At 34.1% G+C, this 18,168-nt stretch overlaps 1 protein-coding gene across 1 annotated transcript in view; it reads right to left on the bottom strand.

Moving 5' to 3' along the window:
• Positions 1-1,316: 1,316 nt before the first annotated feature.
• Positions 1,317-18,168, bottom strand: part of LOC115881559 — a 131,601-nt gene continuing 114,749 nt past the window's right edge. The window contains exons 2-4 of the mRNA XM_030899101.1: positions 6,015-7,111; positions 2,034-2,190; positions 1,317-1,968 (exon numbers count right to left, since the gene is read on the bottom strand). Coding sequence (XP_030754961.1) covers positions 1,317-1,968; positions 2,034-2,190; positions 6,015-7,095 — 1,890 coding nt within the window. The 5' untranslated portion in view covers positions 7,096-7,111. The remainder of the gene's footprint in view (positions 1,969-2,033; positions 2,191-6,014; positions 7,112-18,168) is intronic.

The following is an 18,168-nucleotide window of genomic DNA, read 5'->3' as shown; positions in this document are numbered from 1 at the left end:
ACTAATTAACTACATACTTAATTGTGTTCGTTAATAAATTATTCTAAATAAATGTGGATTGGAATCAGAAATCAATATAATAAAATAAGTTATAATAATGAACGTCTCTGTTGTTATAAATAAGCATTTGTCAAAAAATTAAATATCATTTTTAAGCTGTTACTTTTTACCACACTGTCTAATACACATACATAATTCTGTTTTTTAGTATTTGGAGCAATTATTATTAATCAACGCAAACAGTCAATTAATGTAGTTTGAATACTGGAATCATACCTATTAACTGGTCCTCTTTAACAAATATTTAAACAGTTGTTTTTTTTTATTTTTTAATGAAATAAACGAATTATATCGACAATATTAGTATCTGTACTCTTTAAAAATTTGGTACATCTTTAAAAATAAAATCTAAAATGTCAGTATTCCATGGATATATTGATAAATGAGTTCTAAATTACAAGAAAATGCATTTTCTACGGAAACTTGAGAGACAGGTAAAAAATGGTATAATACAATTTGATAGACAATTAAATTGTGCATCTGATTCTCATAAAATATATAGGGTGTTCCATTTAAATTAAACACGTTATTGCCTTTCAAAGCTAGTAATTATTTAAAATAAATTTTTAGACACTCTGTATAAGGCATTAAAGTTTTTATTATTGCAACACAATAACTGATCAATAGATAAACTTCAGTAAATATTTAGTATTAAAAACTCTGATACCCTCGGAGAAATGAAGCCTTAAAATTTATACTGCAATTTCACAAAATTGAAAATATTTCAAAAACGGTAAGGTTTAAGTGTAATAAACCTTAATCAAATTTACCTTTATTTTAATCGTAGAAACTAAAAATTTAATAATGTATAGGGTGTTCCATTTAAAAAAATACAACTTTGATATTTTTTATTTATTTGGGACACTCTGTATCTTGTAAAAATATTTTTAAATTGTAACCCTGTATATTATTTTTAATTGAACTTTCGAGGGAACTGTAACTTCTTAGGGCATATTATGTTCATAGGAACGTTTTGTTTTATTTTTATATTATGTAGAATCACTCACCGAAGTAAGATACACTATTTCTTTGACATTTTGTATACACAAAGAAGCAGCAATAAAGCAAAAAATGTAATACTATTGATTTTAATCTTAAGACGTACAGATCTGATTGTGGACCAGTTTGCTCACACCCGAAATATTTGATACGCTTCCATCCGTTGCTCTGGTTATAAATTTGGAGATAAATTCACTTTCACCATTCACATTCGTGATGATCGAAAACCAAACGCCAAAACCCGATCTATTTCCTTTTCAAACAACTTGAACCGTGTTATATGCACTGAAAGTCACCTTTTTCTCGTTCTTTTTCTTCGAACCGCCTTCCCCACTCTTTATGCTACTCTTCAGGTTATTTTTATCGTTACTGAGAAACGTTAAGTCGCTAGCACTTCCCCATTTGTTGCCCAACCTGGCAGCACTGTCACCCTTACTGAAATCCTTCAGTTTAGGCGTCAGACCAAAAATTCTATTGCCCATGTTGTTCTCTTGGTGTTTGGGCAAGCTGGTAACGTTATACGCGTAAGAAATACGTGGTTGTGTCTCAACGTTGTAAGGTTTACGTTGTAAAGTTTCCGTGCTGTGAGGTTTAGGCTTGAGACCTGTAGCGGTAAGGAACATGGCGTTGTCTTGCATGGAGGTGTTGTAAGGGTAGTCCATGGTAGTATCAATATACCTGTAGGCCATAGGTTGAAAGTTCTGAGGTGAGTTTCTAGTCTCGCTCTTACTTCGAGATGTTTTCTTTAAGATTCTCGGTACTGAATTGGTCCAAAATTTATTTTTCTCGTACAGTGGCGTTCGTGTTGGTCTATTCAATGTTGCATTGTCCTGGTGGTACCTCAGAACCTGACCAGTGGCTTTCGGTTCGATTTTCGATTTGAGGAATGAAGTGAAATTGTTTTTAGAACTGAGAATGTTGAAGTTTTGGCCAAGTTTTTTGGGGTGTGGTTCGTTAGCACTGCTTTTGACTACCAGTCGGTTTTTGCGACCAAGTCTTTGTCTAGATGGACGTTGACTCGGACGAATTGTCCGCTGAAGACATCCTCGACTTTTTCAGGTTTTGCGATGGGTGGTGGGGGTGCAGGTTTCTTTTTTCTCCGGCGTTCAGGTCTTCGAGGATTATCGGAATCTGGAACAATAAAAAATGATAATTAGCATTAGGTGGTCAGAATTGTATTCGGGAAACTTCGACAATATATTCTACCGATGAAAATAAGTAAAAAAGTTCGTGTAATTTATGTCCTAAAATACTTCGTTTCGGAGATACAGTGTATAGAAGTTTCATTTTTTTTCGAAATTTTTGAAATTAAATGATTTCTGAATTAGGGCTCGAACACACTGACGACCAGGTCGCAACAGCCAGGCCGCAGCTACCTCTAAAACCATTAAATCAAATGATATAGCGCACACTAACGTCCTGGCCGTCCGTTGGTCATTGCGACCAGAAGACTGCACGGAAATATTATTATTTTCTACCGCTTGTTGCCGGTTTTCTTCCAAATTAATAATTTTTCAGATGAAATCCCTCAAATTCAAGGCACAATATTTTATTTTCTATAAAATATAGTGTTTTAGTGTAGTTTTTGCACACGTGCAGAAAACTGGATCAAAGGTAAACTTAGATCAAATCCCTTTTTTTTTGTCAAGGGTCGATTCATACCTACTCTATTTATGGTTGGTATGATACCTGTTATTATACCTTTGAGTTTCGATGTTTAAAAAATTAAAAAAAAATTATATTTAAAGTTTTTCTACAACCACTTGTTTTTTTATTAAATTAGTTTTTTTAGTTGTATTGTAGTCATGTACAAGGAGGACAACTGTATTTTAAATATGATATTTAATTTAACGTTTTTCAAACAGGGTTCATTAGACTATATTTCTACTAGGTACATTATTTTGAAAAAAAAATTAAGAAAGTAACTTAAACATTCATAAAAATAGAAGTAATTACTGTTGTAGATTCTTCGTTATATTGTAAACATTGAAATAACTGGAAGCTAAACTTTCTACCTGCTTATATTTAGAGCCAGTGTCTGACGATCTTTTTTTACGATGGCCCTAATATATTTACTTCTAAAGTCGATAAGGGCGCCATATCAGTAGAAAAAAGAAACAGAATATCTCCCTTTTCGCGCGTACACAAGGCTTTTTGTTTGTTGTGAATAGCAACTTCGCTTTTTAGTTAACTCGGATATTTTAACATTTCTGAAACAATATTTTCTAATTGGTAAAACGTAAAAAATCGTTAGATTTGACAAATCTGTTGAAACTGGTCGTTCATCTGGCCGCAGCTAAAAACACAATACATCCGGCCAGCCGACGCGACGGCCAGGTCGTTGCGACCTGGTCGTCAGTGAGTTCGAGCCCTTACCTCGACATTTGGATGAAAACTCTTGTCTGGATGTTTTTTATTAGATATATTTTCCTAAACACCCAGGATACCAGAAAAAAACCGTGAAGAAAAACTCACATCTCATAGAGTGTATTTTTTATGGCGTGGACGCAATATTGCAATATTTAAAATTCTCTATCTCAATTTTTTAAATGCAACACCCTGTAGTAGTATTAATGTAAGTGTAATAGTATTTCTCTTTTATAGGCGCAGAATTAAGAATTAAAAAACGAACAGTTTTAAAAGTGTTCATACATTTTGAACGAAATGTATTGTACAGGGTGGTCCGAACTGTATCCCGAAAACTTGCTGCAGATAAAAATAAGTAAAAAAGTTCGTATAAATGTATGTCCTAAAATGTTTAGTTTTGGAGATACAGGGTTTAGAAATGTCATTTTTATTTTGATTTTTTCCAAATAATTTTTGAACTGGAGTCAATATTTGGATGAAAATGGGTGTCTGGGAGATTTTTGACATGAGAAATTTGGATTTTGATACCAATATGACTCCTACTTGAAGAGGGTGCCACTTACATATTTTTTAACTGGTTTGAAGAGTAATAAGTTTTCGTCCGTACCTATATGACTGAGTAAAAAGTACACATTTACTGCGTTTTTTTACGCAAAAAAGGTCTCTTGGCAAAAATCGCTACGAGTAATGGTTCTCTAGTTATTTGAAATCTAAATTATCTTCTGATATTAATACCAGTCATCATTGACATAAATTAAACATGTTGGCTAAATAGCCATTAGACTGAAATCATAAATTTGAAATGTTTTTATGCCAAAAGTTCAACAGAAACTGTTTTATCATTATTTTTTCAAAGAAAAATTTATGATTAATTTAAAAAAAAATAAAAGTTCTCAAATTTATCATTTCAGTCAAATAACTATCTACTCATATGTTGATTTTTTGTCAATAATGACATGTATTGACTATTTCCATTCTAAATATCTTGAGAAAGGTTGCTCGTAGCGATTTTTACCAAGAGAATTTTTTTACGTAAAAAATCACGGAAATGTATATTTTTCACTCAGTAGTCAGTAGTCGACAACGACAGTATATCTGTCTTGACAGCATTCTTTAACCAGGTTTACCAAAGTGGAAAATTACCTGGCGACTGGCAGAGATCGATATTTATTGCTTTACCCAAGAATACCAAAGCGAGTAAATGTGATGACTTTAGGTTTATTAGTCTGACGAGCCACATGTTAAAAATACTTTTAAAAATAATCATCAACCGAATATATGCTAAATGTGAACAGAGCATCGGAAAAGAGCAGTTTGGATTTCGTAGCGGACTAGGCACACATGAAGACCTGTTTTGCATGAGGCTACTGTGGCAAAAGTGCAGCGAATTTCGCAAGAACATCTATGTGTGCTTCATCGACTTTGAAAAAGCATTTGATCGAGTCAGACATACAGAGATCTTTCGGCATCTGAAATTGTATAACGTAGACAACTATGACATGCGCCTTTTAGTAAACTTGTACTACGATCAAACTGCTGCTGTTAGGGTCGATGAAGGAACTAAAAATGGCATCCCAATAAAACGAGGAGTAAGACAGGGGTGTGTTTTGTCACCGTTATTATTCAATTTGTATTCGGAGAACATTTTTAACGAGGCTTTATCCGGCAGAATAGAAGGCCTTAAAATTGGAGGCGAGATCATAAATAACGTAAGGTACGCAGACGACACCGCCATTGTCGCAGAAAGCATGGAAGACTTGCAAACGTTGCTAGATAGGGTTCATGAAGCTAGTTGCAAATGGGGTATTAATATAAATATCAAGAAGACGAAATGGATGTTTGTGGGTAAAATACAAATTAATCCAATCCCGATAAAAATCAGCGGACACAATATTGAACAAGTACCACATTTTAGATATTTAGGAAGCTGGCTAAATAGTGAAAATACATGTGACGAAGAAGTAAAGGCAAGAATTGAAATGGCACGTAGAACATTCAAAAAATGGAATACCACGCTCACTAATAGAAACCTGTCACTGCAAACCCGATTGCGAACACTACGTTGTTACATATGGTCCACTCTTCTTTACGGATGTGAGACATGGACGCTAAAAGTCGAGAATATAAATAAAATAGAAGCCTTTGAAATGTGGTGCTACCGGAGAATTCTTAAAATTTCTTGGACCGAACATATAAGCAACGAGGAAGTTCTTGGACAGCTGAACAAAGATCCGGAACTGTTAACCACCATCAAGGCCAGAAAGGTGAGCTACTTCGGACACATAATGCGTGGCACCAAATATTATATTCCTCGTTTGATTATTCAAGGAAAAGTCGAAGGTAGAAGATGGGTAGGTCGAAAGAAACTGTCATGGCTCAGAAATATACGGAACTGGACCGGTCTGGGGGTGGAGAGGCTGTTTCATGCAGCAGAAGATAGAGAACTCTTCCACGAAATAGTCATGGAGATCGCCAACGCCTGAAGACAGGCACGGCACCGCAAGAAGAAGAAGTCAGTAGTTTTATACAGGTAGGGACAAAAAGTTATTATAGTAAAAATGATTTAAACAGAATAAAAATAAACTCACCTAACAAATCCTCTGCGGAATTCCACACCTTCCTCAATGTACCAACTACACCATCATCTTTGACTAGATTGCTTTCCTTATTATCTACATTTAAAATATTCTCTATGGAACTGCTCCTCACCATCATCTTCTTACCTCCCACCTTATTGTTGATCGTGTTGAACTTGGCATCGTTCAACAACCTCATATCGGTGATCAGCTTACTCTCGGCCCTTTGACGCAAATTTACGTCTTTCAGCTTGTTTGATTTGGAATCTTCAACTTCAAACAGTTTCCTATTTGATATCGTCCCATCAGGTGTATCAATAGATATTATATTAGAATGACCGCTGTTCGAAGAATTCTGAGGTTTGTTATTAGCGTTCTGTTTCTTGATTTCAATGTGTGTAACACCATTGTGATCTGTTCTGTGCAGTAAGTTATATTTCGTTGCAACATTCTTACTCAAATTGTAAGCTTTCTGATTGGTCACGGCTTTCAAAGTTGTAAAATTCGTGTAGAATGTTTGTAATTTTTGAAGGCTTTCAAACCTGAACACTAGAGCCTCGCTTTTTATGACGAATATCAAAACGTCAGGGTACGTCACATCGGAATAACAAACGCAGTCGACTAGATCAAAAGTTTCCTTAGCTTGGTGTAAAAACAGTTGCTTGTCCAGGCCCTCTTTAATTGTGTTGGCATTTTTCGGAGTCAATGTACTAGTTTTCTCCGCTTCCGTTTCACTTTCTGTACCCGACCCTCCATTGGCACTATCCGTTTCAGCCAGAACAGGTTTCTGTCCAACTTTGTCAACAGCAAACGACTCATTTTCACTGCTTACTATAGAGATAGTATCGATATCGCTCTCAAATCCTTCGTCAGGTGACAGTTTTAAAGGAGTTAAAGGTTTAGGTAGTTCTAGAGGTACTTTCGATGGGTTTGGTACGTGTTCTGGAGGCCTGGAGAGTAGAACAAGGTCGAGCTGGTTGTTTTTAAGTTGGAGGTCGTAGCCTAAGTGGGTATGGCTCGGCTGACGTTGGGATTTCTCCACGATGGCCGCCAAGGAAGTGTTGGACGGTTGCCTTAGAAGTAGGATGGGCATCTTGGCAGGTCATGATCTGAAACAAAAAATATATATTAGAAATATGTCATATAATAACCTTAGTAACAAGTTTTGTGTATTCTGATTTTAGCAACTAAAGTGTCATATTACCGGGAGTAAGTGTCATATGCGCGAAAAAAAAACAATAGGAGAACTTACTACGATAAGCTCATCAATGTATGGTCAGACCGACAAGCACTTAAAACGTCATGAGCCTAAAGATCTTGTCGAGATTCGAAAAAGCTACGGTATGTAGGGTCTATATGCCAGTGGTCGGACAAAACGTATTTATTAGAAAATAAGTTAAATATGGCTTAGTATTGCCTTCTAATACTTAAAAACCCAATTCTACCAATTCTTTCGCTTTGTTCTATTACATTTTCTTTGCCTAAATTGTCACCCTAAAAACGTGAAAAATTCGGGAAAGTAACCACACGTTTGTGCTTCCTAATTTTTGCCTGTTAAAGGTGGAGGTGGGATAGTTTGTAAGATAAGTTAAACATTTTGTATTTAATTTATGAAGTACCTATAACTTTACGTGTATGCAGAATAGTCTAAACTATTATTTCAAATAACAAAAAAGATACTTTTCATAATTTTAATGTTAAATTTAGGTGTCCAATAAACTCGTATATAATTTTGTTTAAGTCCAGTTAGAAGACCAGGAAAAAGGACTCTTTTGTTTTAGCCTTTTTCTTGATAATTTATATGTAATAACTACTGTTCGTTTGAAATATAATTAAACATGAGTTTTTGGTAGTGTTTAGTTGTCGGACAGCAAAAACACAACACAAACACAGATCAAAGGAAATAAAAGCTGTCCGACCACCAGTCAACGCTTAATTTAATATATTTGGGAGGTTGGACCCTTTTTCGACGTCATATTGCAGTTTTCAGACTGATTTTTATGAGATTTTGGTTATTTTCAAACATGAATCCTAAAGTAAAAGGGAATTTTCATCAATACAACAAAGATGCATTATAAAAAACAGTCCAAACTGTCCGAGAAGAGGGAAAATTGCGTAAAACATGCAACGTCAGTACAAGATTCCAAGTCAACATGGTGTGTCAGCACAGGACCGTATTTTAAAGACAAATAACCAACGTTTGCAAACGAATGGAACCAGCACTTGTTTTAACCAGAGAAATTGAAGAGAAATGTTACCTGGATTGGAAACTAAGTCGTTTGCGTATTTCCAATAAAAAAAACAGGTGTTACTTAATACAGTTGAAAAAGTTGTATCTAAAAGAAGAAAAATTGAAAATGCTGTTTACTAATGGAAGCATGGTTTTATGAACAGCATTGGTATCGATGATCGTTTAAAGATGGCTTTTTCATATATGCAGATATCAAACAACAAAAAACGGTATATAATTAAAAAAAAGGCGTCCATTGATCCCAAAGAGACCTCGTTTGTAATACAAAAGCCAAAGAGTCTTATTGCTTTGGCTTTTGTATTACGGTATATATTGTTCAATATTAAATTTGCGCTTTAATATTATACATAATATATTAAATACAGGACTGTGCAGAATCAGCCAATCACAAAATGCCCGACTTATGGTAACTACCCGGCTGGACACTGGCAAGCACTGTCCGACTACTGGCAAAACAGCACTTTTATCACTTAAAAAAATTAATTAAAATAATTGGTAGGATTATGAAAAAAAAAGTTTTCAGTAAAAAAACTAAAGTTATTTTACTGATTTGCTTTGATTGATAATGAGTAAATTGTGATAAAAGAAGCGAACAATCGACATTTTTTTATTAAATAAGTATTATTTTTTAGATGTACTCATATAAGGCAAAGCAAAAACGATTGCAACAGCTCATGCAAGACTGTTTGAACAAGATGACGAATTGACTACGAAGATGACGAATTGACTACTGAACATGACCATGACAAGGAAGAAGGAGAAGTGGATATTATAGAAGGGCCCGAAATAAATTCTGATACAAAAAAATAAATTTCAGATTCTGAAGCGCTGAATACAGTATTGCCAGAGGATCGGCACAGCATTGTGATAGGTTAACAGCATTGTGAACTCGTTACTCTTATGTACAGTGTCACAATTTCGTATGTTTGGAGCACACACAAATGTTCTGTAATCACTTTTCTAAGGATTCACTTTTTCATTATTATTTATTTTCCTTTTTTAAACAATATTTATTAGTTTGTATTTCTACGTGTTTTATGTTATATATTTTATGTTTATCTTTGCTTTTTGTGATAAAGCAAGTCAAATAAAGAGTTTTTAATTTGATTATCATATTATTTTATGTCTTACACCACTAGTAACGCTTAAGACCTCTTGAATTTAGCAGGCAGACGGTTCATGTAAAAAATGAAGCGCGACCGCCAAAAGGTTAAAGCTTAAGTTTCCTCACGCCACTGTGTTTCTATTTTCTATTCGTTATCGGCCAATCGGATCACAGAAGCCCGTTGTTTTTCCCTCTTCTTTCTAAATCCCAGGTGCCGTATCTGCATTATCCAGCAGGTATGCGCCGATAGAATCGATTATAGGGGAACACACGACTAACTGTATCGCGTTGTTACGAATGGCACACACACAGAAGAGAAAAGATAGAAAGATAACGGAGACTTATCCATGGTCGACATACGTGAGAGAGAGAAGAAAGCAACGTGTAGATGGGGCAGAAGAGGAATGAAACGAAGATAATAGAGTTGTTTTAGCGGAGATAGTCGATAGGTCGTCGGGTAATCTCGGCAGGATCTGCGCGGGAATTCGCCGCCTTGGGTCACAATTAAAAAATAATTGTGATTTATGTCGATGCAGTGGAACTATGGTGCTATTAAGGCACTCGGCGATTGTGATATTATGGAGAAAGGCTTTTACTGTAACCGTTTGTCTATAATTTTTGATATTTTATTTTGTCTTTTACGATTCTTCAGGTGATCGTATCACTAATGCCCTATTTAGAAGTATAACTAGTGCTGTATTTTTTGTTGCAGACCTTTTTGCAATAGTCACTAAATATGTGTCTACGAAAATAATTTCAAAAATGCAGAGACAATATTGGAGTACAATCAATTTACTACAAAAATATAAACAGAAATATATACAGAATATTCCTTAACGACATGCTAATATTTAAGGAGGTGATTCTTCGACCTATTCTAAGAAAAAAAAATCATGTGGATATACAGACCGGACCACCGTAGTAGTAACATAGGCAGAACCAGACGAATTAGCGTATACCCGTCCGCCGGATAAAAAGCAGGCGAAAAAATGCGATAAAATAAAAATAGGTAGATATTATGTGATAAGAATGTTTCAGAATTTGTATTTATTCATGTTTTAATAGCCAAAACGAATACATAGATTCTCGCGATAGTTCTCGTGTAAAATTTATTTTTTAAGTAAAATAATGGATGTTTACGAAGTTCGTGAGAAAATTCAAATTCTAAAATGGTATTTCCAAAATAGGTCTTATCGGGATATACAAACAATTTTTCCACAAACTTTTGTAAACAGGCCAATTCCATCTTTACCTACTATATCAAGAGTTATTAATCATTTTGAAACACATGGGTGCGTGTCCGCACAAAAACACAAAACGCCTGATGTGTTGATTAATGAAGAACAGGAGTTAAAGCAAGTGTTTGGGGTTGTTTTGTAGGGGAGAATATGATTGGTCCATTTTTTATAAAGGGTAATTTAACTGTTGCAAAGTATTTGGACTTGTTACAGCAGCAGATTGTCGCTAGAATTCGTGAGTTATTGGGAGAAAGATTCCACAATGTCTGGTTTCAACAAGATGGTTGCCCTGCCCACAATTCCCGTATTGTTTAAGAATATTTGAACAATACTTTTCCCAACCGTTTAATTAGTGAACACGAAACTATTTTGTGGCCCGCTAGATCACCAGATCTTTCTCCCAATTATTTCTTTTTGTAGGGTTATGTAAAATTCAAAGTGTATGGTCATAATAGGGCCAATAATCTGGATGAGCTTCAAGTAAAGATATGAGAGGCTTTCCAAACTATTAGCCCTAATATGTTAGCCAATGTCAGACGGGGATTTTACGACCGCCTAGGCTTCTGTCTAGCACAAGAAGGTGGTCTTTTTGAACACTTGTTATAACTTTTTTTTTATTTAGAGTAATATTTGAGTTTTTTTTTCGGATTTAGAGAATTTAACAATTTTTTATTTTGGCTTGTAAACACACTCAAATAATAAATATTTAAGTATTTTTATTTTAAATGTTACCTTAAGTGAAAGTAAACACTTAAAATGAAAATAATAAATACTCGGTACTCCTCGCGTCGTATTCCTAGTGTCACGACCGACCCGTCCAAGCACAACTGCAACTGCGTACTGCCTGACCAACCGACTGCCGACTAGCCGGCAGTGAATCTCTAGTACGAACACAAATCGGGTAAACGTAAATTCGTCCGGCAACTTGCTATGTTACTAGTAGCCTGGTCTTCTCTGTATGTCCTAAATATCTTCACCTTTCAGATGCCGGGTCGAAAAATTTTATATTTTTTTTCAAAATATCTCTGATGTTATATTTGATACACGTCCATGCCTCAAAATACTTATTTTTTTATACAAAAAAATTGTTTTATTTTAACACAGTCTCCGCGCATCAGATTTTCAGCGATTTGACCCTGAATGTAACTGACTTTAATTTTTTTAAGCAAAAATTATGTGTCGGATTGATTATTAGTATTATTATAATATTGTTAATATTAAAGCATCATAACAAAATCCAATCATCTGATACGAATTTCGATCTAGTTTAAACCCAAGAATTCCTCGCATGCATTCGATTTAATCTAAAAAAGTGTGTATACATAATAATATTTGCAGTGAACGGTCGGCAAAAGCACACATAATCGCTTCAATTATGTTTTTTTAGTATTGAAAATACTTCTGGCCGCGTTTATATGGGACCCATCTTTGAAAAAACGACATGCTCGATGCCACACGAGTTCAATAACCTGCCTAATCAACTTGTCAACACGTAAGGCGATAGTTTAGCCGGCGTTGATCATCGAAGGACGTTTGGGGGCCGAAATGAGGTCTTATTAATTTATCTGTGTGGGCCAACTATTTTTATGGATATGGATGTTTGTCTGGGCCGGCGGGTAAAGAAAGCCCATATTATTATAAAAAGAATATGCGTCAAGGCATATGGGTTGTTAGGTACAGTTTCCGTATGAGAGCAAGGGGGCAAATTTATACGTGAAAGAGTGGAATCACATAAATAATAAATTTAGACTAATGCAATATTTTTTCTTGGCGAGGAGGATAGGTAAATGCATTAAAGGGAATAATTAATTAAATCATTAAGTTCCAAAACATAATAACTCGGATCTCATCGGATCTGCTGATGCATTTTGCTAAAATTTAGGCTATTAGGACCTATATTTTTTATGATTATAATCAATATAATAATTTTTAATTAACAACTTAGGTCAAAGAAAAAGCTTGCATGGTTTCCACTGCCAATAGGCGTAAAAACACATGAATCCAAGGCGTTGCTAAATATTTATTGGGATAAGATTTTATCCTTTGAATATTGTTGTAAATAATAATTATCATTTAATTAGTGCCAACTTATCAAAGTTCACAACATGGTAACTTATCAAAGTTCACAACATTGAAATTTCAACAAAATCGGCCAACGGATCTTTGGGATATTAATAAAAAAGGTCTATTAGAAAACACCTTGACACCCTGTATCTTTAAAATTATACATTTCCGGACACATGTTTATATGAACTTTTTACCTTAAAACATTCAAAGAATCACCTCCTGAAGTTTGGCCAGATACTTAATTAACACCCTGTATTTAAAAATGACTAGCTAGTGATCTAGTAAGCTATGTTTATTTTAATGGGAAAAAAATACATCTCATAAAATAAACAAACTCATAATACAAATACTATACACTAATTAACTCATTTTAAATGTATCTAAATAGGCACTTTAATAATTGAAAAATGGCCAGGAGCACTTAAAAATCACTTCATAGAATATACCAAATATGCAAAAAATCCAATAAAAAACCACAAATGGCACATTAAAATCTGCAAAGTGTGAATTCAAACTATACCTAAACGGCTAATAAAATAATACTGACAAGACTAAATAAAAGTGACAAGACGCCGACATCGATAACGCGATGAGCAGTTTTAAATAATTATTATATTATTCCCAGTTATTATTACATATGTGTTTTACAATTATTGTAATACAGTAGCATTCCTTCAAATAAATTTTAATTTAAGTATTGTTAATATAGTCATATTAATTATTATAGCCCGTATGATTTCTAAAATAAAAAAATCAAGCGTGTTTTTATCAGAATTATTAAATGATTAAAAATAAGTAGAAATAGTTAATATTTATTAACTTCGTAAGTGTTATATTTTAATATAATTAGGGACTATCTTAAGTTTAAATTATGGTAAACTTGCATGAGTTTCAATCATTTATATTTAAAATGTTAGGAAAGACAATATAGATTTTAGGCAAGAGGGAAGCCAATATGGGGGGAAGGACTGCGTAACTAGTAATTAAAACTTAACAATTTTTTTTTACTTGATATTTTTCTGGTGGTTCATGTTGCACTTTAATTCTTCGTTGTGTCACACACATTCTAAATTTCGGATATGATGCAGAACTGATAAACTGGATTAAATATATTAATTGCAAGGTATGCAAAGAAATATTTTTGTTAACTTTGCAAATCCATAAGGCATGCAATAATTTTAAAAAATTTTGACGTGAGATTACTTCATAATTCTTGGAAGTACTGAATGATAAAGATTTGAATTATTATGGGCCTGTTTTGTTTAAGAAGCTAACAAATAATTTCAAAAACTCAACTATCAAAATATATTGGTAGCAAATTTTTAAAAGTATGCATAGTTATAATGTTCTATATTAATTGGACATACTGAATGTAAACTAGGTATAGTTGTTGCAATCGATAATATATTTTGCTGCTTATTTTCAGCACAACAAAATCCGTTATGATGAAACGAAAAAAAAATACCGCTACTCATATTATAGGCACCTATGTATTTTTTAATTTCATAATGATGTTTAAAAATACATAGGTACATACTATGAGTAGTGGTTGTGACGGTTTTTTATTAGGTATGATGAAAAGAAGCTGCAAACCAAATTATCGTTGAAGCCAACTATATTTTAATTTATTTTTATCTACAGTAACTATGCACGGTAGGGGTTCAAAATATGCCTATACTGTGAGGCAACTCCATTCGAGTATAAATTAACATTTACGTTCCAAGTATCTCTTGGTCTACCGGCACCCCGTTCACCCTTATTCCCTCATTTCTATAAAAAAATATTATGATTTATAACTTTTAATTTTTATTGTGAAAATTGGTGAAAAGTATTTTTTTGTACTTGTAAATTTACACCTAAGTTTGGTTTGGTTGCGAATATTGGTTAAACCTAGGAATATCCAGGTAATAGCCCGAAATATGCAAAAGAAGAAGTGAGTTTAGGTTAGATTAGAATTAGGTTTTAGTTGATTTTGCATTAATAAAAAATATAGACCTAATCTAAACTTAAGCTAAACTGACTTTTGTATATTTTGGGCTCCTACGTGGATATAGGAGCCCGTCATAGTGCCGTGACCGTGATCGTGACCAATCACGAATCCGCACACGTTCATATCATCAATATTTTCTTCACTTTTACAAAAAACCATCACGATAAAAATCAAATATCAAAATTATTTAACGTTGCGAACGTTAAACTTGTTCATTATACGTATCTGGAATATATTTCTGAATAGCGATCAATGATACGTTTACGTTAGACTGCCGGAGTGCTGACGTCACAAATGTCAAATTGCTTTCCAACGAAGAAGGTTTAGTTCTTTTATATTTCTATTGAGCTCTTCCAAATGACGCCACAAGTTAATATAAAATGTAAAAAACAGGTGATTGTCGACAACCGCCGACTTGTGTCTGGTATTTTCAATACGCCTATGATGGTTGCGCATGTTGCAAAATCTGTGAATTTTTTTAATTTGATTAATCTGCTCCATCTGCCGCGGTAGCTTTCTCTCCCCAAAGGACAATTCCGTTCCAGCGCGATCGCTTTATTTACGACAATTTCCTGATGTCTTCATCGAAAATGATTCATATCGCGAACAACTGGCGCGAACTTAACGGTCTACCAGTCTGCTTATTACCGTTTATGCCGCTTATGTATAGAATATTCGTTCGCTAGTATTGGATTGAAGCGAACGGATTTCTTAAGGTGCGTCCACATTGCGCGCGATCCTGCTCGCGCTCTTGCTTCTTGTGCTTCGGGTCGCAAGCAACGGCGTCCACATTGTAATGTAGTGCTTGCGTTCGTGCTGTTCGGTCATGGATGATACCGAAGTATTTTTAATAGAGGCTGCTAGTGCGATCATTATTGCAAAACGAAGGAGAAAAAGAGGGGAAAAAGGCGGTGTTGGATGTCTAATAATTTCAAAAGTAGATCCCAGCACAATGAAAGAAAACATCTACGCGACTTAGAAACAGACAAAATGTTTTTTTAAGATTTTTTATCGTATGTCCGCTACTGATTTTGAAAGACTTATTAACTTAGGTGGCCCCCGTCTAGAAAGGAAAAATACAACTTTTAGGAGGTGTATTCCGGTTAAAGAAAGAGCTAAATAAAGATTGGCCATAATATTAAGATTCATTGCAACTAGAGACTCACATACCAGTTTGGGTTATTTATTCAAAGTTTCCAAGCAAAGCAATTCAAAAATAATACCAGGCGTATGTCAAAATATAAATAAAGTTCTCAAAGATCAGATTAAGATAATAGGAAATATAAATATAGAGTTATATTTTATTAATGGTATATTTATATATGTATGGCTCCGAAGCGTCTCTTTGGTGTACCGCGACAGAGCCGAACAGTCGAAACAGGTATTTTATGAGATCGCAAGCACGTGAAGCACCGCGAGCGTCGCGAGCGCCGCGAACATCTCAACAAAAGAAAATCACAACCAAACCAAACCAAACTCTGACTGTTTGCCATATTTTTCGTGTTTCACGTGCTCGTTCGGCCTGCTCGCGAGCAATGTGGACGCACCTTTAGGCTATCGAACTAAAATAAAATGCATTGTGTCGTTTCTTCTTCTAATTCACAAAATTTGCACATGGCTTCGTCCGTCAATCCAATCAGTTTTAGATGCTTATTCAGTTTGCAATGCTATATTAGTAGATCCACTATATTTTTGACAATCTTCCTGTCTTTGCATATCAGGTCTGCCATTTGGCAAATGTTCTTCTATGAACTTCTGTTTCCCTGATGAAGACTTCCACCATTCTAGAGATTTCTTGGCTACCCACAGAACCGCACAAGACTTTTGATACTATGAATAGTATTGATGAGCTTTGTTTAACTATCTCATCTACCTTTTCGTTGCCTTTCTGATTACCGTGCCCTGGAACCCAAGCTAAGGTATAATTTCGTTCGCCCAATGCATTTGAGCAAACAATTCAACACTAATCTAGAAATGACCTCTGCGAAGTTGAGTACATTTAGCGATTCATGGCTATCTGCAGGATCTGTGAAGATGACAACTAAACCCGGTGTGTTAATTCCTACCATAATATTTCTTCAATACAATAATGGATTTACGTTATTTTGCTTGTAAAATTGTAACATTGTTGGAGAGGCTCACAGGAAAAAAAATATTCCTTGTTTCAGCCCTACTATTACTACTATTTTAGTCTTTTCTGCTTGGCATAATTATTTTAACCTTTGTTTACTTTTTGCTCCTCTATTAACTTCAGATTTCTTCACTATGCGTTTGGCTTATGTTCTGCTGACTACAAATTAACCTTATATGATATATCTGACTGATCCGTATACAGGGTGGTCCGAATTGTATTCCGGAAACTTCGGCAGCTTATTCTGCAGATAAAAATAATTAAAAAAAGTTCCTATAAATTATATGTCCTAAAATGCTTAGTTTCGGAGGTACAGGTTGTATAAGTTTAATTTTTATTTCAATTTCTTCCAAATAATTTATGAAGTAACGTCAATATTTAGATCAAAATTGGTATCTGGGAGTTTTTCGACATGAGAAATTTGATTTTGATGTCAATATGACTCCTACTTGTAGAGGGCACCACCTACATATTTTTAACTGGTTGAAGAGTAGTAACTTTTCGTCCGTACCTTTATAAAACCAGTGAGTAAAAAATATACATTTACGACTTTTCCTACCTAAAAAAGGTCTCTTTGTAAAAATCGCTACGAGTTAAGGTTCTCGAGATATTTGGAATCGAAATTATCAATACCTCTCATCACTAACATAAATTAAACATGTTGATTAAACATACTTATTAGGCTGAAATCATAAATTTGAAATGTTTTTGTGCCAAAAGTTCAACAGAAACTGTTTCATCATCATTTTTCGAAGTAAAATTTATAATTAATTTAAAAAACATAAAAAGTTCCGAAATTTATCATTTCACTCAAATAACTATCTACTCCACATGGTTGTTTTTAGTCAATATTGACATGTATTGACTATCTATTTCCATTCTAAATATCTTGAGAACGGTTGCTAGTAGCAATTTTTACCAAGAGACATTTTTTAGGTGAAAAATCACGAAAATGTATATTTTTTCAACTGGTATATAGTATTATACATGTACGGACGGAGTTATTACTCTTCAAAACAGTTAAAACACATGTAGATGGCGCCCCCTACAAATAGGAGTCATATTGACATCAAAATCAAATTTCGCATGTCAAAAAACCCCAAGACACCAATTTTCATCTAAATATTGACGTTACTTCAGAAATTATTTCGAAAAAGTCAAAATAAAAATTAAATTTCTACACTCTATATCTCCGAAACTAAGAAATTTTATGACATACATTCATACGAACTTTTTTTTACTTATTTTTATCTGCAGAATATACTGTCGAAGTTTCCGGAATACAGTTCAAACCCCCCTGTATATATGTAGTGGTTGTAGATTCACTGAGATATTAAGAACTTATATTATTTACCTAGAAAAAAACAGAAAATTTTAAGATTTT

Source organism: Sitophilus oryzae, unplaced genomic scaffold (genome assembly GCF_002938485.1).
Source record: "Sitophilus oryzae breed Bouriz unplaced genomic scaffold, Soryzae_2.0 scaffold_172_pilon_pilon, whole genome shotgun sequence".
Classification (NCBI taxonomy): Eukaryota; Metazoa; Arthropoda; class Insecta; order Coleoptera; family Curculionidae; genus Sitophilus; species Sitophilus oryzae.
The sequence above is the reverse complement of the archived record's forward strand: the minus strand, read 5'-3'. Positions and strand labels throughout refer to the sequence as shown.